The following is a 27,103-nucleotide window of genomic DNA, read 5'->3' as shown; positions in this document are numbered from 1 at the left end:
GCCCGGGGCCGCCTCTGGGCCGGGCCGAGCCGGGCTGAGGGAGGGAGAAGGAGGCGGAGAGCTTCGGGCATGGCGGCGCCCGGCGTGCTGCAGCGGAGCGTGGTGCTCCCCGCGGGCCGGCACAGCGCCTCCCTCATCTTCCTGCACGGCTCAGGTGGCTGCCTCCCTCCTTCCTTCTCCCCTCCCTCCTTCCCTGTGCGGCGGGGCAGGGGCTCGGCGGGCGGGCCTGGTCACGGCGGGGCTGAAGGGCGAGGAAGAACCGTTCCGGGCGCTCGTGTCCCCGCGGCTGTGGCCTCGCCTTCCCCGCACGGAGCCAGCACGCCGGGCCGGCCCGCGGCGTGTTTCCGGGCTGCCCGCAGAGCTGGCGTGCCCCCTGCTTTGCTGCGCCTGGTCATTCGGCCTCCTGCGAAGGATGGGGGCTCAGGCTGATGGCAGAGTATCGCTAGGTTCTTTTAAGGTTGATGACAGAGTATCACTAGTTTCTTTTAATGTGTGCTTCTGCTGTGCACAGTGCCTCTTCAGCAGGTTGCCGGCCAGTGCCTTCTGGCCCCGTGCCTCAGCCACATCGGTGAGCAGTCTGCGGGCAGGACCCACCGGTGTTCACCTAAGGGTTAACAGAACCGTTAAATGGAGCAAAAAGTCTACGTAACAAAAAAAAAAAAGTGGTCATAGGTCATAAATTAGTAGATACAAGGCCTTGGAAATTTGTTCTGTTGGCCTTTGTGCACGTGTCAAAGTGCTCAATTCTTTCAGTCTATCTCTAACCTTTGTTTTTCGCTAGTAATTATATTTAATTTAACGAAGATGTGGGTGCTTATTAATTTCATTTCTATAATACAGATTATTTACGTTTGTCTCAAATCTTGCATGTTAAAGAATGAAAGTGAAAGGCTTGGTAAGATGTGTTCAGCCCTCTTGTTAACGCTAATGCTTTTATGCTTGAGGAAATAATTTCCTCTCATGTTGGAAGAGTAAGGAAAGATTATGGTTAGAGGCTGATGCCACATGTGGTTAAAGTACTCTACAATTTTTCATTTTTGATATGATTTCAGTCATAGTGTTTGCGAGGGAGAAGTACAAGGGTGCTTTTATTTGGTTTTGTTTAGCAATTCCGCAGAATAGAATTTAAAACAGAGGTGGCCACAACGCCGTTGCTGTGGGCTGGCGTATGAAGCGGAATTGGTGCTTTCTGTACAGCACTTGTGATGGAAAGTGGCAGTCAGATGGCATGAATCCATAATGCTTTCTGCAGACAAAATGTAACAAGTGGAGAATGGAAATGCAAAATGGTAGAGAAAGACACTAGAAAATTCCCAGTGCTGCACGTCTAATTTTAAATAAAGGATCCATCCATTTCATAGCACAGCAAGGAAGGCAAATAAATCAATCTTCTACTGTACTAGATGTACAGTAACTTTATAGACTTCAGTGTATAACTTTGCATGTTGTAACATGCACTTACGTGTAAGTTTACAACTTTACTTGACAAATACAGAGACAAAATTTGAAAATTCAAGCTATATTTTGAAGGAAAGTAATTCATGTTTTACTTCAGAGGGGAGAAAAAGATAGTGTTACCATTGGTTTATTTCAGGTTTGTAACAGATCTGACTGTGTTAATTGCCTCTTACCAGTAACAGTCAGAAGAACAGTGTTGAAATCTACGAACAGCTTGAAAGACAAGCTCTTTGGAAGTCTGTTGCTGTCTCCTCTGCCTCTCCTCAAAATCATGTTATTACTGAATTGAAATGTTTTACCTCTGCATACAAGTGCTTGCAGATAGCAGAGCCCTTGGACTATGGGGACTCTTGGCACACACAATGCCGTAGTCAATTTTTCTATTACTTACTGAGTTTTCTGTTAACTTTTCATTGACAAACTAGTTCAAGCACTGTAGATGCTTGTGCTGAAGTTGGCGAAGCTTAAGAAATGTGAGTAAATAATAAAAGATGTGTTCTGCATCATTAAGGAGTTTACAGAGACCTAAGTCCTAATCCTGCAACTGTTGCTTGTTGTTGTATGCCTAAGCATAGTTGCTTAGGTTTACTTTCGTGAGGGTTGGTCCTGTGCAAGTACTTGAAATGTGTAGATTTGCTTTGTAGTTGGAGGGGAAAAAGAGTGTAAAAAAACTTTATTGATGCCTTCTTAAGAGAAACATTTGGGTTTCAACAGTGTCTTCTGAGAGGTTGCATTGGGACTTCAGACCTTACAACTCATGTAAGGAAAGTGCTTGTGTTCAGGAGCATCCAGTTACAGATTTAAATTTGATTTTTACCATTTAAAATAGCATAGAGTAAGATCTGTGTTGGTTTGCAGACCCTATTGTTTAATTGCCACTTGGAATATTTAGGTCAAACAGAATTTCATAGGCTGTTTGTGCTCAACAGAAAAAAAAATGCTGGGCTTAGATCCTTCTTGCCTTCCTTTTTTTATTTCTGAAAATGTATTGTAAATGTAAATAAGTCTCTGAATTTTCTGTGAATGGTAAAGCAAGAGAAAACCTTCACTGGGGAATTTTAGTCACTTTAGGAATAAATTGGTATATTCATGTGTCATTGTTTGGAATAAACCATGCAAGGTGGCAGTAAACCTGGATTAGGACAATGCTTTTTTCTTGTGCTGTGGGTGTTTTATTGAATACAGTGAGTTTTAAAGTCAACCTGACCAATCTGAGATCAAGTAATGGAGCAGACTAACTCAGATTGATGTATATTTGTTCACAAGGAACACGTGCTGCGTTTGAGTTCTTGTACATCTGTTCATTGCCCTTCAGTCAATAGGGGTTTTGTATATATGCTGAGTTGATAAGACCAGGAAAAAAGCACGCTGAGAATCAATCTCAACTAGTTTTCAGATGGAACTGTTGGATTAATGTTTTTGAGCAGCCTGCAAGATACTTTAATTCAAACTCATATCTTGAACACTTTTATGAATAGTTGGGAGTGTTTGATACTTTGCTTAAAGCTTATGTATAATACTAGCATAATTAAATGTGAAGGTCTTCCTTATTGCTTGACTAAATTTTGAAGTGGGTTAATATAAAATGCTGTAGTAAAAATAATCCATTTTTTCGAAGGGAAGCAGCAGGTTTCCTAACTCACTTTTTAAAATGTTCACTGGTAGGTTTTGTTTGTTTCTGTTACCAGCAAATAACGTAAGTTGCAAGTAAGACATAAAGCCTTGTGGCCTGATTAGGAGGTATTTTAGTCCCTGGATGTAGTAAAGTATTTATTAAGCTTAAGCTGTTGAGACTCCTAAAGAGTCTGTTTCTGGGAAACTTTGAGTCCATCTTCATTGTGAAAGCAATAGAAGTTATTAAAGAATATATATATAAATATAACAATTTGAAGGATTAATTTTGTGATTTAAAAATCAGATCTAATTTAGAAATCTAGTATAAATATATTTGACATTGTATAGTTTTTCTTCTAAATGCACAGGATAATTCTTATTGTATGCTTCATTGTGATACAGGTGATACTGGCCAAGGAGCAAGAACATGGATAAAACAAATTTTGAATCAAGACATGGCTTTCCAGCATATAAAAGTAATTTATCCAACAGCTCCTGCCAGGTATTGAACAGTATATTTTAACAGTATGATTAAATTACTGTAGTCCAGTACTGTAAAGTATGCTTTTAAATATTGGTACAGATTGTGGTAATATTTCCTCCTCCTTTCTTAGTCTATGCTTTTTGACAAAAATCAGAGCTTAACAGTGCATTGCTGTCCCGCATCGGTAATGCTGAATGGTTAAGACTTCACATAAGTCACAGTTTCTAATTCACTTTCAAACATTGTCCTCGTAGCCTCTTTCCACATCCTTGGTGCACATAGAAGATACTCCAGTGTGTGTTGTAATGGTATTACAGAGCTGTATTCTGGGTCACTGTCCTACCTATTTTAACTTCCATAAATTAACCACTAAAATACTTTGTTGTATTTAATGCCAAGCTTCAGTCCTTATTGGTGGTTGATCTTTGTGACAAGTACGATATGAAAGATCTTCAGCTACTAGAGGAAGGACTGGGAATTTAAAATTACATGTTCCTTTACTTTGCATCAGACACAACTTTTTTAAAGAGAATTGTGTTCAATGGTCGCTGTAGGTAAAATCTTGTTGTTAAGTGATATTTGTCATAGTGGTATACTAGAAATAGAGATAAAATATATACTCCTGTCAATTTGGAAGCTAAGGAGGTTAACCAGAAAAGGCCAGAATTTGGGTACCTACCTTCATATTTAGTAACCTAAAGACTTGCCTTTATATTTCAAAGATGTTTATTTTTTCTTAGTCCATTTTTTAAGGTGTCTTTGGGCCAAGGTTATGTCTCCTTTAAAGATAATAGGGCTTAAGTTTCAATCTGAATTTGTTCTGAAGTGTGGTTGAATGCTGAAAGAGAAAGGAAATTGTGACATTCTACATGGACTTTCAAGGTACAGAGGTTTGAAAAAAATTCTTGGAGGGTATAAACAAGTATAATAGTAGATTTTGTCTGGCACTCACTAATATGTGAAAAGCCTTTCCTTGACCATGTATTTTTATGATCTACTTAGGCAGGAAAAGCCATTGAGAGACTGTGTGAATATACTGACTGTAACAGAAAAATCAAGCCCATGAGAAGTTTTTGAAGCAGTGTATTTGGGGTTAGCAGGTAGTAGATATGACTGTCTGTAAATACTGTGATCATTAGCTCATCGATGACAGGCTAAAGTGATGGCTAGAGTTTTCAGTATTGTATCAAACATGCTGATGGGCTCCACTTCTTCCCAATCAGCAGCAAGTACAGGAGAAATGCTGAGGCTTTTCTTCCTTATGAAATTCTTTCTTCACATGCTATGTGTAGCCGAAGCAATTTAGACCGTGTCTGTTAGGCCAGTGCTTCACTCTTCCATCCCACTGCAATTTTGAGGTCCAGTATTTTTCTGTTTTTTGGATAACCCTGTATATAAAGTATGTATGTATTAATAACCAGTAAGATCAGAGTCGAATGGCATTTGGGGGAATTTGTTTTTATCATAAGGCTTTGGTTTTATTTAGGTTTTATTTAATTTGGTAAAGGGATGGGAAGAAATATATGGTTGTAATTGCAAGATTTGAGTAATAGTTAACTTCTTTCTTTTTTTAATCTGAGGCCATTCTTACTCATTTCTAGAGCAGATTGAATTTGTTTAGGATTTGATTCAAAAGTGTTTCGTAGCAAAGCTGTGAGCAGTTTTGTATTCAAAGAAAAAGTACACACACTGTTTGGCAATATGAAGTATGCTTAGGAATATTGATGTAGAACCCTCTGTTGCTGATAAGCACCATTAGCTGACATAGTGAAATAAAACAGAAATCCTTAATACGATGATGTTTGCCACTGTTCGCAGCAATGAGAAGTGAAATCTGTGAAGGTATGGATTACTGGTGGAAGCAGAAGTAACAGAAGCCTTTGCAAACCCTTTCAATGTTGGTTTGGTATTCAAGTTCAAAACACACTATGCTTTTTGGAATGTTTGCAATATTTGCTCTTCTTCTGTCCACAGAAAAAAAAAACAAGGCCTAGAACATCCAAACTTGAATAGCAAACATTCAAATAACTTTATCTGCATTAGCCACTTGAATATATGCTAATTTTGTGTGTATGTATAAATATATATACACACATGCACATACACAAAACATATATGTTTTGACAAGAATGCTAAATGCTTCTGGCATCACAGGAGAATTAAGTGTCCTTGATAATGATACCCACAGGTGTACAGATAATGCTGAAGAAAGTTCTAATCCAGCCTTTGAACATGTGGAAATAAAGAGGGGTGCTGGTAAAAAGCTACAGGGATGAGGGGGATGGCATAACCTGCCACTGCATTGTCAATTTTAGCAGAGTGCAAAGCTTGCCAGCAGGTTTTTACTCTCATGATGAAATCAAAGAGAAGCTTGAAGTTAAGCAAGATGTGGGATTGCTTGGCTAATAGGCTCTTCTGGCAAAATGCTGCTTATGTGGATGTAGTTCGTAGTCTGTAAGCTCCTGTCTTTTCCAGCATAGCTTACCACATACATGTTGAACACTCTCAAAGTATCTATGCCAGTAAAAGCAGGTTTGATGATACAACTGCAGTGTTACAGGCTTTCACAGGATAAAGTGCAGGTCAGAAATACCTCTTCACAATTCTTACTGATACAATTCTGCTGATAGGTAGATCTGTAGACTTGGCCTTATATGCTCTTCAGCACATAAGAGTTCTGAAAAGCAGTGGAATTCAAATTTTTCAATGAAGCATATTTTTTTGTTCTTTGTGGAGGGTGGATTGATTTTGTTTCAATTTATGTAGATTTTATCCCCAGTGCTGATACACGTGTTTTTCATTTATTACTACAGCATCAGATGTTCAGGCGTGTTTTGATTCAAGAGTCAATACATTTGAAAATTATTTTGGAAAACCATCCCAGCATGTAATCTAGAAGAATTCTAAAACGTGTTTTCTGCTTGATTAGCATTGATTTCAGCAAACACTGTAGAGGGTACTTTCCCTATATGGGTACAAGCACTAGAACAGTTCTGAACTACGTTTTATAAAAAATATTTTGTACTGTTCTCCGTAGGTCTCTGTAAAATGCTCTAGACCTTTTTATAAAGGCTTATTTTTTATTTGATCAATCACTTTATATTATATACAGGGTCTATGTAGAGAATAAGCACTGGATGTCCCCCAAACAGATGAAATGTGTGCAGCATTTTCACGCTTTCTCCATCACTTTGGAGTGTCTTAAGTGTCTCAAATTTGCCTGTTTCCTGACTGAAAATAACAATGTAGTTAGAAACTGTGCAGCTGTTTTAATAGCAAATCACAGTAAAATTCTTGCGGTTAAGAGCATGCTTGAGTAATACACAGATCTGAAGACTCAGTGTGATGCAGCAAGAGTAGCAGCAACTGAAAGTGCGGTATGTTTGGAAATTAAATACCTGAAGGTGGTACATGCAGATTTTGTTCAAATGTCTTGCTTTACAAACTTGAATTTTAAGATTATTCTTCTTAGAGAGGGTTTTTACTTTCTCTGTAATATAGGCAACTGGGATACTGAAAATGAGAAGTTTTTATTTTAGTAGATTGCTCTTTCAGCTTTAGCTTTCTTTCAAGACCAGTGCTAACATACTGGTGCTAATGTGCTAAAGACAACAGAATTGGTATTTCCTCTCCATTGTAATGCTAGTGCATATCTCCTAATTAAAAAGCAGAATCTCAACTTGTAGACCTAGTATCTGATGCAATCCCTAAAGCCACGTCTACAGTAATAGTTTTAAAGGAAAGGGTTTCTTTCTCCTTTTTTTATTTGGGTCAGGATGGTTACAGCTTTAAATACTGTTTCAGCTGCTATGCCTGTGACTTAAACATTAGGTTTCTATTGAGTTTCTAAATCAGAACTGAATACCACCCAATTTAACCTTTTTTTGATAGAAAGTGATAGTTTAAATTGGCATTGCAGGAGCGAATGTGGTAAAGTTAAAACCATTTAGGCTACATTTGTTTTAATAAGTATACCTTACCTTCTATAATTCCCTTAAAAAATCTAGGTCAAAGATTCTTTGCGTTGTCTAGCATTCCATTCTGACAGCTCTCCTCTTTTGCAAGTCAGAAAGTAAACTATAAATACTGCTCAGGCTATTTTGTGGATCTTTTTGACATTCACTCAACATACCTTTCTATGGCCAATGTGTCTCTGCAGAGTTTGTCTATTTTTTCAATATATTCTAATTTCCGTTGTCTGTAACTATGTGGCTGCTCTGAGCTTCTCAGTATTATATGCATTGGTCTCCATCCTTTTACCTAGGTTCGCATCTTTGCTCTGCTCACAGTGGAAATGAGTTTCATCTCATCACAGTCCCCATTTGGCTATATTGCAAAACCACCAGACAGTTTGGCACCATTCAGCTGCATTGGCAGTCTCTCCTTGTGAGAGGCCTAGGATTGGAAAAGCAGCAGGGGTACTGCAGGTCAGACTTGAGATGGATTGGCAGAGCTGCATTGGGGAGCGTGCATGGTGCCTATCATAGTATGTTTGGCTCAAGCAAATGTTATTAATCCTTCACTTTTGTGAGCCCTAACCTCATTCATAAATTTAACACAAAGACTTCTTTTTAGAAGTGAAATTTTGAGGGACAAGTGAAAAGGGTTTTGGTTTGTATTACGGGGTAGTTTTCTTCTCCTCCTAAGCAGAAATTTACCATATTCTGTATAATAATGATGAAAGCATAGTATGGACAAACTTCATATTTTCCTTTTATTGCTCCTCTTCCATTAGCTGAGGAAAACGTGGATATATACTAAATACTATGTGGAATGCAATAAGCTCTTGTCAGAGATGCTTTAATAGTGCTTGAGGGAGACAAGGAAAAACTTACTGGCAATAATCTAGGATTATTAATCCTTTTAACTACATCACACTCTTAAACATCCTTCCTTTTGCGTTTCTTCCCTCAACCACTTTCCAATGCTGAAGAACTGGAGATAGTCTTTTACATATGGGCCCTCCATCAAGCAGTCGTGGGATTCTAAGTTGTCACTCTGTACTATTGCTTTACAGTCTTTTTAGAGTTTTAAGGGTCTTTTTGTGCTTAGCTAATGTCATTCATCCATCTTCAGTGTTCTTTGCCACCAGCTTGTGAAGGGATACTGTTCTGAAAACTAAAATATCTTTCAAACCCCTTAATGGAGAACTGAATCAGATCAGAGCCTTGGTTTGCCTCTTGCAATTTTCTTTCAGTGAATTTATGAAGCAGCCACAGGTAATGTGGGAAAGGTAATTTATGGCGTACTCAACCACAATGTTATTGCTGTTTCTCTGATATGTACAAATCCACGAGTGACCACCCCTACACCTGGGGAAAAAAATCTGATACGTATGCTGAGATTACCATACCACAAAGTTTCACTGGTAAACTGTGCTGAGCCTCAGATTTAGCATAAAGTACAATTTGGATTAGCTCTTTGCATAATGCTTTTGATTTGAATAAGTGGATTCTCTGCCTTCCCCCTATCTTTTTCTAATTCATTTCTTGATTCAAGTAGACAGTGGGAATCAAAAGCAGAATTATGAACCAGGTTTTCTGTTGCAGACTGGGGAGTAAACTTGCTTTCATTGGAAAAACTCCCATCAGTTTTAACAGAGTCAAGACTTGCTTCTAGAACTTGAGTAACCTGGCAATGTGCTCTGTAGATTTTCTTGAAGGGATGTGTAGACTTCTAAAAGACAACATTACAAAGTCTTATGTGACTGTGCTTCCTAACTGAAAGGAGATAGATTTGAGAAGGAAGCAAAATTAAAGATTTCAGAAATTTTAACATGTCTTCCTTTATGTGAATCTTGAAGCCTAACTTCATGATAAATTCCCAATTCCGTCTGACATCTCAGGAAGTTCTGTCTGGAACTTCAAGGAAGTTGTAAACCACTGGTGATGGCTTGGGGTTTGTATTAGCAGGGTGATCGTAGTGCTGAATGTAGAGGCAGTGATATATTTTTTCATTAGGAGGAAGAGTTGGGGGAAGAATACTTACTGTTTATCAAGGTGCTGTCTCATGTTTCTTATTTAAAGCAGCTAGTTTTCTTGCTGTTGTATTTTTTTAGGTCTTAATGTTTGACAGGGACAGTGATTTATTGGTTAACAAACAAAACACATTTAGTTTTATTTGAATTGCTATGTTAATAACATTTTGGAGATGGAGTTTTGTATGCCTTTAGATCTGAATTTGAGCCTTGTGTGGCATTACTTGGTTCCTGTCCACTTCTGTTAAGATTACTTCAAATTATTTGACACAATTCTAAACATGGTTAGGCCTCCGTGTTTCATGTAAGTAGAAGAAGATGGAGGCATTACTGCTTGCTTTCATTACATTTTCATAATTGGTACATAACTTACATTAGCAGAAGCTTACCTATCTTTAATTTGTGAAAACATGAATGATTTGTGTTACTTACGAACTTTGCAGTGAAACCAACAGTGAAGATCACCTCTGTATTTGAATATATGCTTAAAAGATTAAAAGGTTGACAGTTTTACAGCATATATTTTCCTTTTAAGACATTCAGATGTTAGGTATGTAGGATCTTCCTGAAACTGCATTCTCATCTTCAGTCCTTCAAGAAGTGTACTCATAAGGCAAGCATTATAGATGCTTACTAACCCTTTAAAATGGTTACACACCCTTGAAAAAGAAGACCTGTGAAGTAATAAGAAAAAATGGCCTGGAGCAAGTGTTAGGAAACATTTTAAAGTTTCTCTTCCTGAGGGAACCTGCCTGCAGTTTCTTAAATGCTGTTAGCCGTATCTCCCTTCCATCATCTTATCTTAGAGAGTTAGTGCCACTTCTAGGAAGTTGTTTTAAACATCTCTTAAAATTGGGAACAATTTGGGAAGTTGGATATATCTGGAAGAAGGACTTGTGATTTTTGTTTTCTGATATCATCTTGAATCCTTTGTGTGCTCCAGGGGCCTAATAAGCAAGGGAAAAACACATCCTTCAAAAAAAATGAACAAAGTCTGGGGTGTGGGCAGGGCTATATATTTGTATTCAGAGTTTCCAAAGCATGTGGTTTAGGGGCACAGCTTTATTTTTCAATACCATTTAAAAAGAGAATAAGTGAGGCACACAAAAATGCATTAGGACTAGTGTTTCAAGTTTTGATTGAATTTAGGAAAGTTGAAAAAAAAAAATCCAAACTTAAAATGACCATTCGGCCTGATGCTGTCTCTAACTGACATAACTGACCATGCTGTGCTTAATTGGAGACTTCACTCCAGGCTTATTTCTTTGCATTAGTATGTTTTAGTCCAGCCTCTCGTGTCAATGTAACATAGGGATTTTTTTGTGGTTTAATTGTATGAAGAAATTTTGTGCTGTATTCTTGGAGCTGTACAGATGGTTCCATGCCAAACATATTTGTTTACCGTGGTAATGTCTGAGTTGTAGTGTGCCAACTAATAAAGGGATTTATTTAAGGAACAAGGTGAATGACTAAAACAGATGTGCCAGTTGGGTGAACCATTAAAAGAATCTTACTTCTCAGCTTTATGTAAAAGTTATTTTTAATGCATTTCTGAGAAATCAAGAGTGGTTGCAAGGATGTTTTTGAGACAGCTGAAAGTCTTGCCTGTTTGCTTTGGGGGTCTTTTCCTGTGGGATTAAGACACAATAGTCTTTGAAGAATTTGCAAAGACAGAAAGGTAAAAGTCCTGAGTTTTGACTTCTGATCAAGTGTTATAATCTCATCATGGACTTTGTCCTGATTCTAAATTGTCTTTCAGTTATGGGGAAGTACATTTTAATATTTTTGTAGTATATTTTGTTTATTTAAGGCAAAATATGTATATTCATTATATGGAAATCATGGGTTGACCTTCTGTACTAATACTAAAACCTTACACATCTCTTCTAACATATATGTAAGTTACTCTGGTTTTACTAGAAAATAAAGCATTCTGGCTCTAGCTGCTAAGTGTTTTTACCAGGACTGATGTAAAAGTGTTTGAGAAACCTAAACCATGAATTAAATGCTGTTTGCTGAAGTGCTTAGTCTGTTGTACATCAAATCATCCAAGTGACTTTCAGAAACTCCATGGACTTCACTGTTGGTAATTTTGGCTGGAATGGCTCCTCTTAGAAACTGATAAACTTAGGTAAATTAGAAACTTGTAATCAGAAACTTGTAATCTTGTTTCTTAGGTGTTGATGAATTCATTTGGGAAGAGTCCTAGACACAGTCTTAGTGCTAGGAAAGTAAAACAATTTTTTCATTTATCTTCAGCTTGTTGGGTGTATGAAGTATTTCCACTGAACTTCCTTTACTTTAATGGTTACCTTTTTTTAGTGGAGAAGTAAGGGCTAATTTTAAAAGTACATGTTAATTTTAGTGCTTAAGTAAATGTTTAGTTTCAAATTAAGCAAATGAGGGACAACTTAAAGTGTGCTCTGTACTAAAGTTGACCACATACATGTGTGCCATTTTGAGTAACAGTGGATTGTTTCAGTTTTTACGTACTTTTCACTGAGGCTGTGTTCAAATAGATGAAACAGTGTAGTGTGTGTGTACCTGTCTGCTGTTCGTTGCCTCTTTCTTTATGCTTGGTTCATCAGCTTTTGTCATGAATCTTACATATTTCATGTTCATAGCACCTGGCAGAAGAAAATCTGCATTCTCATTTTTGACCTGTGTGACTGAGTAATACAAAAAGTCATCAGCCTCTTGTACACTTCTGCTAGTGGAAGCATTTATGTGTTTGAAATAGACATTTGTATATATGAAACCTCTCTGGTATTAATAAAAGCAGAATTTGTTCCTTCATTAAGAATAATTGAAATAGTGGCTTTCTCATTTTAGGCTAGTTGTGGTTTTGTTTAATCCTAATACTGAAAAAAGGCAAGAGAGCGCAGAAGTCAATGTTAGTTTTTCAGTGGGTTCTCATCCAGACAAATTTATCAAAGGCTGTCTGTTTTTAGGCAAATCTGATCTGTAATCTGATCTGAACTCATCTGAGCTTAAGTAAAAATGAAATGTGCCAGCTGATTAAACATTGCAATTAAGGATTTTAGGGGGCTTGGTTTTGAGCTGAAGCATCGAACTCAAAGCACTGTGTTTGGTATTAAAATGTGGAACTGTTGCAAGGCAATTAGATCACCTTTCATGGGATTTCAGAGCTCAATTAATCTTCTTTATGTAAAAACAAAGAAAAGGCTGCTTTAAATTGTAGCTTTCACGGTTATCTGATGTTTGGGCAGCAAGTTAAAGAATCTAAAATACCAATGTGACAACACAGTATTATGGAAGGAAAAAGTATTGTGCCTTTAATTTGTCTGCACACCAAGCAATACCTCCATGGCATTTATTTCAGTTACTTTTGAGATAGTTGCCTCATGAAGGTGAGGATGGCTGTATTTTTTTAAGAAAAAAATTAACAGAAGGAAGAATTTTTCTGTAAATACATGGAGGTTCACCCTCCATGTATTTACAGAAAGTAGACCTCTCCTGTGAATTTCAACAAAAATAAGACAACTGGATCACATAAAGCTAGATCCTTCAAAGTTGTCCTGTTGAGCAGTTATTTCAGTCTGTCCTGTTCCCAGGTAAATTTCAACCCCAGCTTTGTTTAGGATTAGGAACCTCTTGACAGGATTATGATTGAAAGTGTTTAGCTCAGCTAATGAACCTTGACATTGAACTGACTGAAACTTACATCTTATAGTTGCCAAATGTTGTCTTCACTCTTGAAGGATGATGGTGTTTTGAGTGCAGGAAAATATGAAGTGATTGAATTAGAGCTGAAAGAGGTTCCTTCTCTCCTTTGTTGGGCGGATAGTGAATTGTTTTTATTTATCAGTTACGTGGACCACTTTGATCTTACGCTTTGTTAATCATTTGTTTCTTTTCCTTCCACCACTCTAGGCCATATACACCCATGAAAGGAGCGTTTTCCACTGTGTGGTTTGACAGGTATAAGATCTCTAATGACTGTCCAGAACACATTGAAAGCATTGACTCTATGTGTCAGGGACTTACAGACTTGATCAATGATGAGATTAAAAATGGCATCGCAAAGAATAGGATACTAATAGGTAAGACTGTTTTTGAAAAAGTGTTTATTTTAATCCTTCTGATTGAGATCATCTACTTTGAAATTATTCCGCCCTGAACTCACATGAGCATGCCTTGCTTCTGTTGAACCCCTTCAGCAGCCAGTCCTCAAGGATATTAAATAGTTATTTAAACTTGTATCAGGTGGTGAATGAGGCTAACTGCAAGCAATGCCCTCAAAAATGTAACTTGAAACTGTTTTTATTGTAAACTATAATTTGTAATCGTGATTTAAAACAGTGAGCAGTGCTTTACTTGAAACAGTGAAAAATGTATACCTCTTACCTTTTGCCCTCTTCAAGGATGGAAAAGCATACTTTCCCAAAGCAGCTTGTATTTTGGAGAATGCAGAGGTAGCATATAAATAATCATGGACTTTTTCTTACTGCTCTAAACATTTTGGTTTAAGCTAATTCATGGGGAAACAAGTCTCATGTTACACCACTAAAGATTAACACTTGATAACAAATGGTGTGTTAGCTGTCATATTTCATGTCTGTCTTCCTGTCCTTAATTTCCACAGGTTTCCAGTGGCCTTCGCAGTAGTTCTATGAAATAGGTAGTGGGATGTTGAGGCCAAAGAAGTAGTGTGCGTGAGAGAGAGAATGAGAATTCAGGAGTCCTTGGCTCAGTATCCCATTGCTAGACCACAAACTATTTCAGGTTAGGGAAAAAACTCTTAATGTGGGAACTTTTAAATTTATGGTCAACTGAGTCATGCCATCAAGCTCCTGCATGGTGGAGCCACTACCATTCAGCCTACATGTTTTCTTGGTCTAGCCCTATGTTGCTCTTTGAAGGCCTCTGTTTACTTTCCCTTTCTGGCTTGTTGCCCTGGCTGCTGAATGTATTGTTTTGGATGGCTGTCAGCACACTCTTTGATCTCTTTCCTGTATTATACCTGATGGCTTGGAAACAGCTGAAGAAGCACAGGTGCTTTTCTGTAGGGTGAGCTGGGAGATGTTCTGTTTACAGATCCAATTTGCTACTAGGCTTTTCTCCTTTCTCTGTAGCCCTCAAAATCAGTAGTATTGAGAGTGCAGAGTATGAAAGGTTTTTTTTGCAAGTTGTAAACAGAGTAAGGAAGTTGATATGCACCAGTTGTTTCAGCATGTCTTTGGAAGTCCCTCTCTCTGCACACTCGCATGCCTCCTCTGTAAGGAAAAAAAAATATTGATACTTTCTTTGTTCTTAAGAACATTGGTTTCAGGCTTCTAGAGTAAGGTACTGTTTCCTTGCCTCTGTTACAGATGTTGCTTCTATATAGTTGAATCTTATTTTTATTTAACAAAACAAGGCAGCCCTGAATTAGCTGCAGCCAAAGTGCAGAAAGGAATCTGTTTAAAAAAATTGTCTAGTGGAAAATGTTGTCACATATGGCTGCACAAGATTGTGCTCTTCAATGGGAACTTTGTGCTTTCTCTGTGCTGGTTTTAATGATTAGCCATCATGGGATCCAATGCAGAATGAAGCTGAACAGATCCTGTGAGGTTTCTGTGCATAAAGGTTGGTTTAAATATCAGAGTCAGCATAATGTGACATCCTTGGTTGTTTTAGGTGGGACTTTATGTAAATAGTTTGCCAGATTCTGGCATTGTTTCTTAGAGGAAATCAATTCCTGTAAAGGCACCCGGCAGCCTTATAACAGGGAATGTGAGGCCACTGTTTATGAAGATGCATTCAGTCCCTCTGCACCAAATTATAAAGCCTGTAATGATACATGTCTTACAGAAGGTACAAACAAAATAGCTTAGAAGGGGACTGGAGGACACGGACAAAAGTCTGTGAAGAGCAGTGGGGGTCTTTTTCAGGTAAGTCACACAATCTGAGAACAGTTGCATAAGCAGGGAGCCACAGAGAATGAGATGGTTGTTAAATGGTTAAGGAGAACGGGGTTGTAGGACAGTCTATTTTGCAATATGTGGGAGTTTTAATGAGTGGAAAGAAAACAAAGTATGAGGAGGGTAACAAGATTGAAGGTTATGGTTTTTTATGGAATAGTGGACTAGAAATTACAGGCTGAGGATGAGTGTAAGATATTGTTAGATGAGGGCGAGCTAGGTGTTGGGCAAGCAGGAAGGTGGGCAGCTGCTGACAGCTCTGAGGTGTGGGATAAGAAGGCAAGATCAGAGGGAGCACTGTGTAAAGGAGAGTGAGTGGGATGAGAGGGGAAGCAGGGGCAGGCACTTGAGCAGTGGAAAATGAGAAGCCCAGCACCTGGTGTTCTGGGGGATGATTGTCCTTCTGGAGTCATTCAAACTTTCCACCAGGCTGAAGACTATGGGTACAGTAAGATCATGTGTTCTGAGAAAAATTACAGCCTGTGCTGTTTGTTTGGGTAGCACAATTAGCTCTGAAATCCAGAAGCAGCTGCCTGTAGAGCTGAACCCTAAACCTGAGGATGGAGTCTGGTTGTGCCATGCCCCTCATTTTCTATATCAATAAAAACATCGCAGCAACCTTGTTTTTAACAGCTGTACTGTGAATCTGCTTCTAAAGAATTAATGCACTGGAGATAAAGTATTATTAAAACCTGCAAGTAAATTCACTGTACCAACCAGCTTGTAGTGGCATGTGGCTCATCTACCCCTTCTTTTTTCCTGACAATTTGATGTGTTGCTTTCCCCCTAATATAGAGGTCTTTGGATAGAAGTGGACTTCTGGTTCATTGAGGTTTTTATTCCCCTGACCTTGTAGGGGGAAGGAAGGAAAACTGTTACTGAAGTATTAATTATTCAAAAGTAATATCATCCTCTGAATTTGATAATGGAAGTCACTTCCCTTGTCACTTCCTTTGATGTTACTCTTAGTGGTCTTCCTGGCTAAAGCACTTGCAAATAACTCCAAGTAGTTTATATTGACTTTGGAGATAAGAATATGATGAAGTTTGTCAAATTATGACACTTGGACCTTTGATGGTACCCCTTATTAAAAACGGAATTTAGTTCTATATAAATGTCTAAATTCATTACTAAATTAGTTAAGCAAATAAACACATTTTGAAATGTGGGATAATAATTTCATTTTCTACTTAAAGCTGACTTGTTTTTTTTGCAGGTGATGGGTCTTTTTGTCTTTCTTTTTTTACCACTTCCATTGTGATAGTGTGTAAAAATACAGAAATAGCCGCTTCTCATTTGGAGCATACTGATTCTGCTCACTTCAGTCAACTACGTTTCAGTGAAAGGCTGTCCTTTTGTTCTCTGTTCTTGTTTTAGTACTTTCCTTCTTTTACAGGTCACTTTTAGTATAGTGTAGAAATGCTGATCCAAGCATGTTGGGCTTTGCCACCTGTAGTCACTTGTGTAAGCAGCCAGTGAAAATAAACTTTCAGCAACAGTCCTGTAGATTTGACTGTATGCCAAAAATCACATGCATGATTCCTAACCCCTTGTACTGTAACAATAACACAAGACACAACCACTTTTGTTTATTGCTAGACTTCTTACATAGCTACTGAACCATGGTGGAAGTAACATGAAAATTCTGTGCCTCTGTGTGTGTAAATATTAGTGTTTCCATCTGTGTGTGTGAGAATGGGATGGGGAGGAAATAACTTGGCTTTGACATCCCAGAGAAAGAGGATACTGTAAATATGGTGGAAAGATGAAAATTTAACAATGAATCATTAAAACACTGGGCAAACTACTTCACCTACAATCTTGGTATTTTATGATTTTGGCCTCGAAAGCGTTGGCTGTCATCTCATCTTGTATCTTCTGTCTTTATTAGGGAAATGTTGTCTTCATTTAGAGGGACTTAATACCTTGCTCTCAGAGTAAATTTATGGTTTTGCATTACCATTTGTCACTACAATTCAAATGAGATTTCTTTCTGTACCACCCATTACATGGCTTTGTGGCTTATCTAAATTATGCTGATGAGGTCCTGGGCTCAATGCAGTACTGTTAGTCTGTCTCCCCCATAATATCAGAAAACTTTACGTTAATTTTCAGTGCTTCAGAGTAAATTTGCATTGTTTATTGATGCACCTAAAAATGGGAGGCTTCGAAAGGTGGCACATTTTCAATTTTGATATGCAGTGTGAATGACATTTCACATATGAATGACATAGTTTCTGTTCTGTGATCAGTTTAAAAACGTGAATACTTGTTGTACCGTGAGCATAAAGAATAGGCTGTTTTCGTCCTCTTTTCGTGTTATGCAGTTACAGGTTGTTACAATCACCCTCCTTGCTTTTCAGTTTTAAACCTTTCCTAGTAGACCATATTTCCTACTGCTCTAGTCATTCTTCTTTGTCTCCTTTGGGCTGTTTTCAGCATATCTATACCTTCCTAGAAATACCACCATAGATCAGATGCAGAGTTTCATCCAAGGTCTTTTAAGGCTGAGATGACTGGAAATGGTTTCTTGCTTAGTTCAGTCCTTTTTTTCCTAGCACTCTGACATCTTATATGTAAGACTTGTGATGCAGTAGAATCTCCAGTTGACTTATTTTTAAGAAAAAGAAGTCAATTGGAGGTTTATGTAGTTGTGTAGATAACCTTGCAGTTTGCCCAAAAGTGGTACTTTGCACTTCTGCATATCCTTCAGGCATTTTTCGTTTCTTCAGTGCCATATTAGATTCTCATTGTCTCCAGTATTGGTTGTACATTTCCCAGCTTGATGTCATTTGCAAATATAATAGGGTGGTTCTTGACACTTCTCATTGTGACACCATCACTATCTCCCCTCTGAATGTAGTTATCCTAACCATTTTATACCTTAAATTGTTTTATGTAGATGATTTAAGATACATCATAAAAATGCCTTAACGTAAGAAATGTCAGGCATTCTTCCTACCTATCCCCAGACCTGCTACCTTGTTGTAGGAAGCAATAGGTTATCTTGATGCAGATTGCTCTGAGATGTGTGTATGCTTCCAAAATGTTCATGTGGTTTAATGTTCATTTACAGTTCCTCTGTTTTACAAAATATAAACATTTTAGCTGCAAGCAATGCAGCAAATAGTTGCTAGAGATTTGGTTATTTGAATCATAGGTGGTACTTTCTGCAAAGAAACAAAATATGTTCTATTTTTAAGGAAGGAGTTGAAAAGAGGGAGGATTAGTATTCAGGATGAGTTTGTTAGTGTATCAGATTGCATGGAAGAAGCAAAGGTATGAGATAAAAAAAAATATGGCAGGAAGTAGTGAGCAAAGCTGAGGCATAAATGACAGGAGGTGTTGCAAAGGAAGTTTTCTAAGTTTATTTTTTAATGTAAGTTTAACAATGGGGAAACTTTTCTTTAACAGAATGGCTTGTTTGATCTTATTAGAAGACTCTTCGGTGATTGGCATTGATGTTAGACCATGTTTGTACTTAAAAGGTGGTGAATATCTTTTCCTTCCTGTGCTCACACCTAATTTTTTCCTCCCTTCTTTCATTTTGACTTGCCCCCAGATGTACTCCTCTTCTGTACCTCATGCATACCTCATGCATACAAAGTTAGGACTTCTCTTGTTGGGAGCAAATTTGGTTTTGGAGTATTGTCATGCATCTTTCTCCATCCTGCTGGTTATAGCCTGACTGCCAAGAGAAGAGGTACTCACATCTGAGCAGAGCACCATAAAACCACATGAGGGCTATGGGGGTCTGCACTTGTAGATATTTCAGAACTCATGCTCAATATTAAAAGAGTGAACTGTCCATAAAAATGTCAGGTAAGTATTGCAGCAGGACTCTGTCATTCTTAGAAACAATCATGAACACACATGAGGTGTAGATAGAGCAGTAAGAGCAATACTTTGATAGAGTAATATCTGTAAAAATTGATTTGAGGCTTTTCACGATTCCTATTTCTTTCTGTTGCTTAAAAAAAATATCATTGCTTAGGTACACGTATTGAATTCCCCTCTACCACCTGTTTCAGTTGAAAAAATGCGTAATTGGATTGTAGTTTTATTGTGAAATGATGCATTAGAAACTATTGTATACTTTTTACAAGAAAGCAGTAAAACTGGTGCCACTTAAATACACATTTAAAAGCTTGTTTTGTTTTCTGGGGAGAAGGTTGAATAGCAAATTTATTCATGTTCCTAGCAAGAGGAAGTGGCTGATGCAGTCAGGGGAAGTTGCCTTTGTTGTTGTAAAGACACCGAGTAACAGACAGAGTAACACCCTTCTAGCAAGGGTTAAACCATTCGTTTCAGTTCTTCTAGTGTGTAAGGTTAGTGTTTGGTAAAGTTTCACAGATAGGTTAAAAGGAGAAAATTGCTGCTCTGAGGAAATTCACTTGAGACAAAGTAAATGTTGAAGCACTTACACAGGAGCAGTGTTCTGGGAGTTCTGTAGAGAAGGGAATTTGATGTTCCACTGGCATTTTTGTACTCTTCTGTTATTCATATATGAGCACTGTTAAATGTATATAATACTTCCATTCACATGTGAAAAAGGAAGGTCAGAACAGAAGGCTTCTTTGCAGATGATGTGTAGAACAAGGTTTTGCTGTTACCATTAATAGAAGGTAAATCACAAAGTCCCTAGGGAGAGCAGAAAGTAAACTGAAATGTAGCTTTAGGAAAAAAATCGTGATGATAAACTGATTAAAGCAACTCTAAGTTAAAATCTCAAAGAAAGAAACTGAGAATGAAAAATGGTGGGAAAATGGAAAGAAAATTAGGTAAGTGTGTAATGTATTGTGATGATAACAGAATGGGCAAAGGCAATTTCTAAGTGCTGGTGTAGCCTCATAGAACAGAAGGGTAACTGTCTCTGCTTGCACTGTGCTGGCACAGGCTCTGTGACATCCATCTCTTTCCACTTTGTTACCAAAGCCGTACTGACAAATTTGGAGAAATTCAGGGAAGATGAAAGATAACTAATAGAGAGAAACAAAGAAAGAAATGTTGCTTAAAATAAACACTCCAAGATGAACCCCCTACACACAAGCCTGTATCCTTATCTTATAAAAGCCTGGGGCATAGCTATTCCTCTTCCTCTTGATGCTGTGCTGTGCAATGTGCTCTAAGTGATCCTGCTTAGTGGGGGGTTACTCCTCTTCAGGGGTCCCTTCCAACCTCAACAATTCTGTGATTCTGTGCTGTAACAAAGCAGTTTCTGCCTCTGCAAAAGTAACTCATGCAAGATTTCAAGTTTTGTCTCTGCAAGCAGCAGATCTGTACCCTATGCAGGTGGCAGAATTCATGCACTAAATATGATTAATAATGAAGATTGCTTCCTGCCACTATGATTTCTACTGTTGAAAAACAGCTGTGATTGCTTTTTTAAAAATTATGCTGGAAAGACCTGAAAAGTGACATGGTTTGGTGTTTCATAAATCCATAATCATTATTTGTAATAAAGTGACTAAGGCATCCTGGAAGGTGTTGATGATAGCTTCCTTTTGCAAATGATAGCACGTCTCCTCATTGACTTCTCTATCTTGGACCTCATTATCACCAACAAGAATGAGCTTCACATTCCCCACCAGCCCAAGGGCAGCCTTGGCTGCAGTAACCATTAAATGATTTTACTGAATTGAGTCCATTTTGTATGCAGTTATGTTTTAGCCTGTGCATAAACCTCCTTTGTAATGCAGGAAAGTTAATGCAAATGGCTAATTGCTTTCCTGAAATGGAAGGAGAAATAATACTATTAGATCACTGCTCCTGCACATTATAAATCCAATCCTTATTTTAACTCTTAAGCAATAATCACAGACCTCTTTAAAAATAGATAAGGGGTGGAAAAATGGAAAATACGCACAGTTTTTGTGTGAAACGTTGGTAAATTCTGAACATTGTGTACAGCCTTTGTTCTCTTAGCATATAAGTTTGTCTTGAAGGGTCTTGCTGCATTTTGCCAATTCCCATTTGAAATGTAGTGTCATTTTTGATCTGAACTTATTACAGTATGCTTAGCAATGCTGTAATGTTTCAGTATTTATTATACTGAAACTGTCAGTGTACATAAGTATATTTGTACTTTTCTGTGTTGCTTATGTTCTGTCACTTCATACATTATTTCATGTAGTATCTGTACTGTTTTTATCTTAATCTGAAATTTGAATTCCACAGAAGTAACTGAATGAACATGCCTTTTTGTGTTATGTCAAACTTACACTGTAGTGCTTCTTGTAAGTGAAAGATTTTACCTCCAACTGCAAATGCTTATACAAATTGTTGTTTCTGAAGTATTTACTATATGGCATCTGCTCAGAGATTGTTGTGGTGTCAAGTGATAAAATTCAGGTTTTCCCCTAGAAAACCAAATTCAAAGAACTAGTCCTATGTATTACATTTTCTCATAGTAGTATAAGCCACATGAAAGCACCATTACCTAATATTTTTCTAAACAGAAGGTGACTGCATTGTCAAAGACTGCTGGTGAGTAATTGCAGATAGAGTTGCCAGATTGTGACTAACTGGGTACAAAATTTTAGATTAAATCATTTACAAACTAGTAATGAGTTTTCAATACAAACTTTTTCTTTTTCTTTATTGTATTCTGAAACACTTAAAATGGGTTTTATTTATGTATGGAGAATATTTGTAAACAAATGCAAAAGGATCTCTTACAGTGTAAGTGCCTGGGTGGGAAGGGTACAGCATTATTCAGAATGATCAAAAGGAAATGAACAAGTAAAAGATTGGATTCCACAGAAGAGGATAAAGAAAAATTCAGCTCAGGACAGGTTATTCATGTAATAACTGTGTAACTTGCTTTGTTTTTATATACTTTCTCGGAAGCTGTGTTTTTCTCTTTAAATGCGGTGTCAATGGTGTAATTTTTGTGGTTACTGAGTCTTGTGCAGTTTTTTTTGTTTTCACTGTCAAATTCTTATACATGTGACAGAACGTATCTGGTAGGAAATGATGATGCAGGTGAAAGGCTTGCAGTAGTATATTTAATATTTTTGTGAAGATGGGTTTCTCCAAAATTTCAGGTGATGAGGGCTATGTGAGATTTTTCGAGTGTGCTTTGCTTTTGTTTATTCACGCTTGTTCCTTCTTTTCCTTAACTACCTATGTTTCTGAACTGCCATTGGGCACTTAGACATACTGCTTTTAACTTTAAACTAAAGATTGATTCAAAGAATAAACAGCAGGTCTGTCTTCATTTACCAAAGATAAATATCGGTGTTACTAGCTCCCCAGTGCATAGCTACAGAGTATATCACCTGGTTTGAGGATACAGCTCTCCAATTCGATTTGAGGACTGTTTACAAAGGAAGGCTAGACTCCAGTTTTCCCAGCTGTGTATTCTACTTTCTCCCTAAGATTCAAGTTCTGTAAGTCATGAAAATTCAGTTACAGTTGTGGCAATATTCATTTTGAAGACTACAAGGTGACAGTAGGCAGAAACAAAAATTCAATAGAAATTCTGATAACAAAATGATCAGCAATGAAAAAATACTGTTGTGTGGGAGAAAAATCACTTTGTCTGGATTAGTCTAATGTTTGTAGGAAAAATTCTTACATAAATCAAGCTAAATCTTCCAGTCATGGTGCAGGATGGACTGATCTTGAAGGGTATTAGACCCGGTGGGACCTGCAGTTAAACATGCTGGAAGATTACCTATTCAGGACTGTCTTGCCTTTACCACACTAGTAATTGCAGAGTGCAGCATTTTCTGCCTCTGAACCTGCACCAGGGACTTGCTGTGTGATCCCAGGATCCAGTGAAGTGTCCAAGTTGCTTGGTGTCATTGGGCTCAATTTCAGTGCTGCATAGACACTGCTTCCTTTGGCTGGGCTTTTGTCTAGCAGCTGTGTGAAACTTCTGCATAGGACAGCACTAAGTCAACCCATAGGAGTTTGCACAGTCCTTTCAAATGAGCTGTGCTCATTTTGAAGTCTCCTTTTGATCACTCCAGAAGGGTAACAAGCCAAAATGGTTGGATATTTTGTCTGCTACTTTTGTATTTCTCTTTCAATCTCTAAATTCATGTCTTGTGTGTGAAAAGGTCTGTGCACAGAATTTTGCAACTAATTAACACCAGTTAACAGCCTGGCACAAACCAATTATATCACCAGTACTTGTATGTTACAGCTTGGTCTGAGTAGAGTTGCAGTCACAGCTGTTCTGCCAATTGTCATCTGTATTCTGAAGATGTTTTAGCAAGACAGTCATTCTTCCTGCTAGTAATTATCTGGATATAGTCAATATAATATCCTATGTACTGTGTCCTTGTGAAGTAATGCACTGGTCTGGATTTCTTTCCTTTCCTAATGAGTAAACGTTTGTCATGTAAAAAACATCCCTGAGGAATCCTCACATGAGGAATTGGTGCAGCTTAAGAGACCTATGGAACACAGAAGGCCGTTAATTCAGAGATCATTAGAACTCGGGTGGGGTATGTTGCTGGTTTTCCCTATTATCTATCCTAAGGAGTAACAATAAACAGACTTCAAACTCTGTGTGGTAGTCTAATGATGTGAATGTTTATCAGTTATGTACAATAGTAAAAGATCTTTCATGCATTAATGATGTTAGCCTAAGGGGAAAATAGGTTGCATTAAAAAACAGGGAGAATTCTCTGTTTAAAGATTTTGCTATGTTAACATCACAGAATACATAGCCATGGCACTCAAGTACCTGGTGGGGACCATACAGAAATCACCTTCTAAAGTAGTGTTTTGGCTGATTTTTTTTCTTTCCCAGTAATGACTCTTTAGCAGTTCTTTAGCTGCCCACTCAATTCTTAATTGAATCATGTTTTGATTAAGATTATAATAATCTTCCTGTTATTCAAAATGGTTTTCAGTTGCATTGTGTATAAAAGATAAAAGTCCGAAGATAAAAATAATCAAACTGGACACTGGGTTATAAATACATACTAAAATCTAATCTTTTTCTTTTGTTGCATTGTAGGAGGCTTTTCAATGGGAGGTGGAATAGCAATGCATTTAGCATATAGGTTTCATCAAGATCTGGCAGGAGTCTTTGCGCTGTCTAGTTTTCTCAATAAAGACTCTGCTGTTTACCAGGTGAGTATGTGAAAAGCTTTTACAGAAATATTGCGTAGCTAAAAGAAAAGCATGATAATTTAAAATAGTGTTTTTTCATCTGAGGCAATAGATTAATAATCTAAACTTAAAACATTTCCTGGAACTAGATAAGGGTATTAGGGAGACAAGGCTTTAGGATTATCCTTGATGTTATGTTGCTTTTTGCACAGACAGAACAACTACTGTGTTCAGAGTAAGTCAGTGTAGAAGACAGATTAACAAATGAAATGCTTTGCATGTTGTCATTAGGTATTACAGTCCCTGTAGATGTAAATATACTTTGAAAATTTGTAGTGAATTATAACACTCATGGGCTCCACCTGCTGTCTTGAATTTCTTCTGTTTCTCTTATTTGGAGAGGGACATAGCCCTAAATGTAAACCTTATAATTTGTCAAGAGGTAACACATGGGAATTTGAAGTGCATTTTTTTCCAATTATATTTCCTTGTTTGCTTTTGTAGACAGTATGATATGCACACTAAAAGGCAGATAAGTAAATGAAATGCTATGTGAATTGTCACCATGTAATTGTAACTACTCTTTGAAAAATTGTAGTGATGTGTCTAACAGTGTTTCTTCTCTATCTAGACTTTGAAAAGAAATGAAAGCGTCCTTCCAGAATTATTTCAGTGTCATGGAACTGCGGATGAATTAGTTCTCTACTCTTGGGGTGAAGAAACCAACAAGATGTTAAAGTCACTGGGAGTATCAACATCCCTTCATACTTTTCCAAACCTTAATCATGAGTTAAACAGAACTGAAATAGAAAAACTAAAAACCTGGATTCTAAAGAAATTGCCCACTGAAGCAGAGACAAATGAATAAAAGATGCAGCTTTCATATACTTTCTGATGTTTCTGGGTTTAATATCATATATACTATATAAGCACACTTTCAGGTAAACACTTATATTCCATACAGTTCACTTAAGTACTGACATGATGGTGCTGACTATTAAAACTCACTTTATCATATGGGTTTCTTTTTCTGTTTTGCCCGGTTTTTGAAGACGCATCCATGTCAGTCTATGGGACATAATGACTGATAATATTAAAAACATTCTTAAATAATAAAACAATATTCAGGAAGTAACCCTCTGCATTTCTGCACTTCTTTTGTGTTCTGAAGTGGAAAAATGTGCAGTGGTATGGTTGTCTTCACTGGCAAGACAGTGGACCAAAGGACAGTCATTAATTATCATTAAAATAATGGACCTTTACCTGTCAAAATACAATGTGCATTAGTTAACTTAGAATGGTATGTGCTTGTGTTATATTTTTAAAAGTCACAAGTAGAAGTGTCTAGCTATACCACTGACTCTTGGTATTACCTGCTATCATTGTGGTTTTTACAGATCGAGTTTTATGTGAGCTAATTGAGGTCTGTGTGGCTTACCATGTAGTTTAAAAAAAAAAGCCATGATTATTGTTAAGACACTGTTTTTGAAGAAATCATTCTTTGGGCATTGTTCCTGTAGAAACTTATTTTTGCCAGTAGTTTCACTTTGGCTTTCCAGATCACATTTTAAATTAAAAGATGAGGATACTTGACTTCTCCATGAACATTTAAAAGAGTTGTAAATAATGGTTGTGATATAAAGAAACCTTGTATCCATTTTAATCGTGGATGATTCATCTCTGTCAGTTTGATAAATTAACTCAGAGTATAAATATCTATTTTTCTGTAATTTTTATGCTTTGCTTTTATTTCCCCCTCCTCTGCCCAATTTTCTCCTCCCCAAATTCAGTAATTTTATTAGCATGACAAGGTATCCAGCCTTTTGCCAAAGTCCACAGATCCAAGTCTCTTGCTTAATCTTCTCCTTCCCCCTTTTCTGAAGTGTGGATCTAGGACACTGTTGTTTGCTCTGTCACAGCAGATTCTTGCCAGTACTGGCTATGACTCCAGAAGTGTCGGCCAGCTCCAGGGGACTGAGTTTGTTCAAATTCTCATGCACTGAGACCTAAGCCAGCTTTTACCTATCTTGAAGAATAAGCAAAGGGGAGAAAATGTCACTGTTCAAGTACAAGGCATGTAATTGGCAGTAGCAAGTAACAACTTCCTGCTGCTAAAAATATTTTGCTTTATTTCATTTTGCTAGCATTAGCAAGTCAGCAGTCTGTTCTGAAAAACAACAGGACTTTAAATGGCACATGAAAACTCTATTTGAAACAGTAACTGAAAAGTGTTTTTTCCTGGTTCCCTAGGCATCCTAATTATTACAAATTAAATTGAAACAGGTGTGTTCAGAGGCAGCTGAGCTAACATTGCTTTGGTCCAGCTCTAATTACAGTCTGACAAGTAGAGTTTTTAACATTTGAGTGATAATACATCATTTTGAGTTTTGCACTATTTTCTGCTCTTCCTGCAGTTCCTATCAGGAGGCTGTTTGAACCACTAGTGCAAGGTGGTAATTCACTTTGGTGGCAAGCACAGCTGGATGGGAAAGTGGCAGGCTCTTGTCAAGGTGGCTTTTAATGAGGTTGGAGAATAACACAGAACAGTTAAGAAATTATTACCAAGTCAAACCCTGT

The 27,103-nt window shown here is 37.5% G+C and overlaps 1 protein-coding gene across 1 annotated transcript; it reads left to right on the top strand.

Moving 5' to 3' along the window:
• Positions 1-22: 22 nt before the first annotated feature.
• On the top strand, positions 23-25,661 carry LYPLAL1 (lysophospholipase like 1). The gene is made up of 5 exons (XM_035563140.2): positions 23-154; positions 3,475-3,574; positions 13,428-13,597; positions 24,432-24,547; positions 25,158-25,661. Exons 1-5 carry the CDS (start codon positions 70-72, stop codon positions 25,392-25,394), a joined length of 708 nt encoding a protein of 235 aa, XP_035419033.1. The 5' UTR covers positions 23-69; the 3' UTR covers positions 25,395-25,661.
• Positions 25,662-27,103: the final 1,442 nt, after the last annotated feature.

The sequence above is a fragment of the Cygnus atratus genome, chromosome 3 (genome assembly GCF_013377495.2).
Source record: "Cygnus atratus isolate AKBS03 ecotype Queensland, Australia chromosome 3, CAtr_DNAZoo_HiC_assembly, whole genome shotgun sequence".
In the NCBI taxonomy this organism is placed as follows: Eukaryota; Metazoa; Chordata; class Aves; order Anseriformes; family Anatidae; genus Cygnus; species Cygnus atratus.
Note: the sequence above shows the minus strand (reverse complement) of the source record. Positions and strands in the feature narration are given on the sequence as shown.

What these genes read in the sequence shown, in the direction of transcription:
- LYPLAL1 (XM_035563140.2), top strand. Translation starts at nt 70, where the DNA reads ATGGCGGCGCCCGGCGTGCTGCAGCGGAGCGTGGTGCTCCCCGCGGGC. An exon ending in TATCCAACAGCTCCTGCCAG is followed by an intron (nt 3,575 to 13,427) that starts GTATTGAACAGT and finishes CCACCACTCTAG; the next exon opens with GCCATATACACCCATGAAAG. An exon ending in AAAGAATAGGATACTAATAG is followed by an intron (nt 13,598 to 24,431) that starts GTAAGACTGTTT and finishes GTTGCATTGTAG; the next exon opens with GAGGCTTTTCAATGGGAGGT.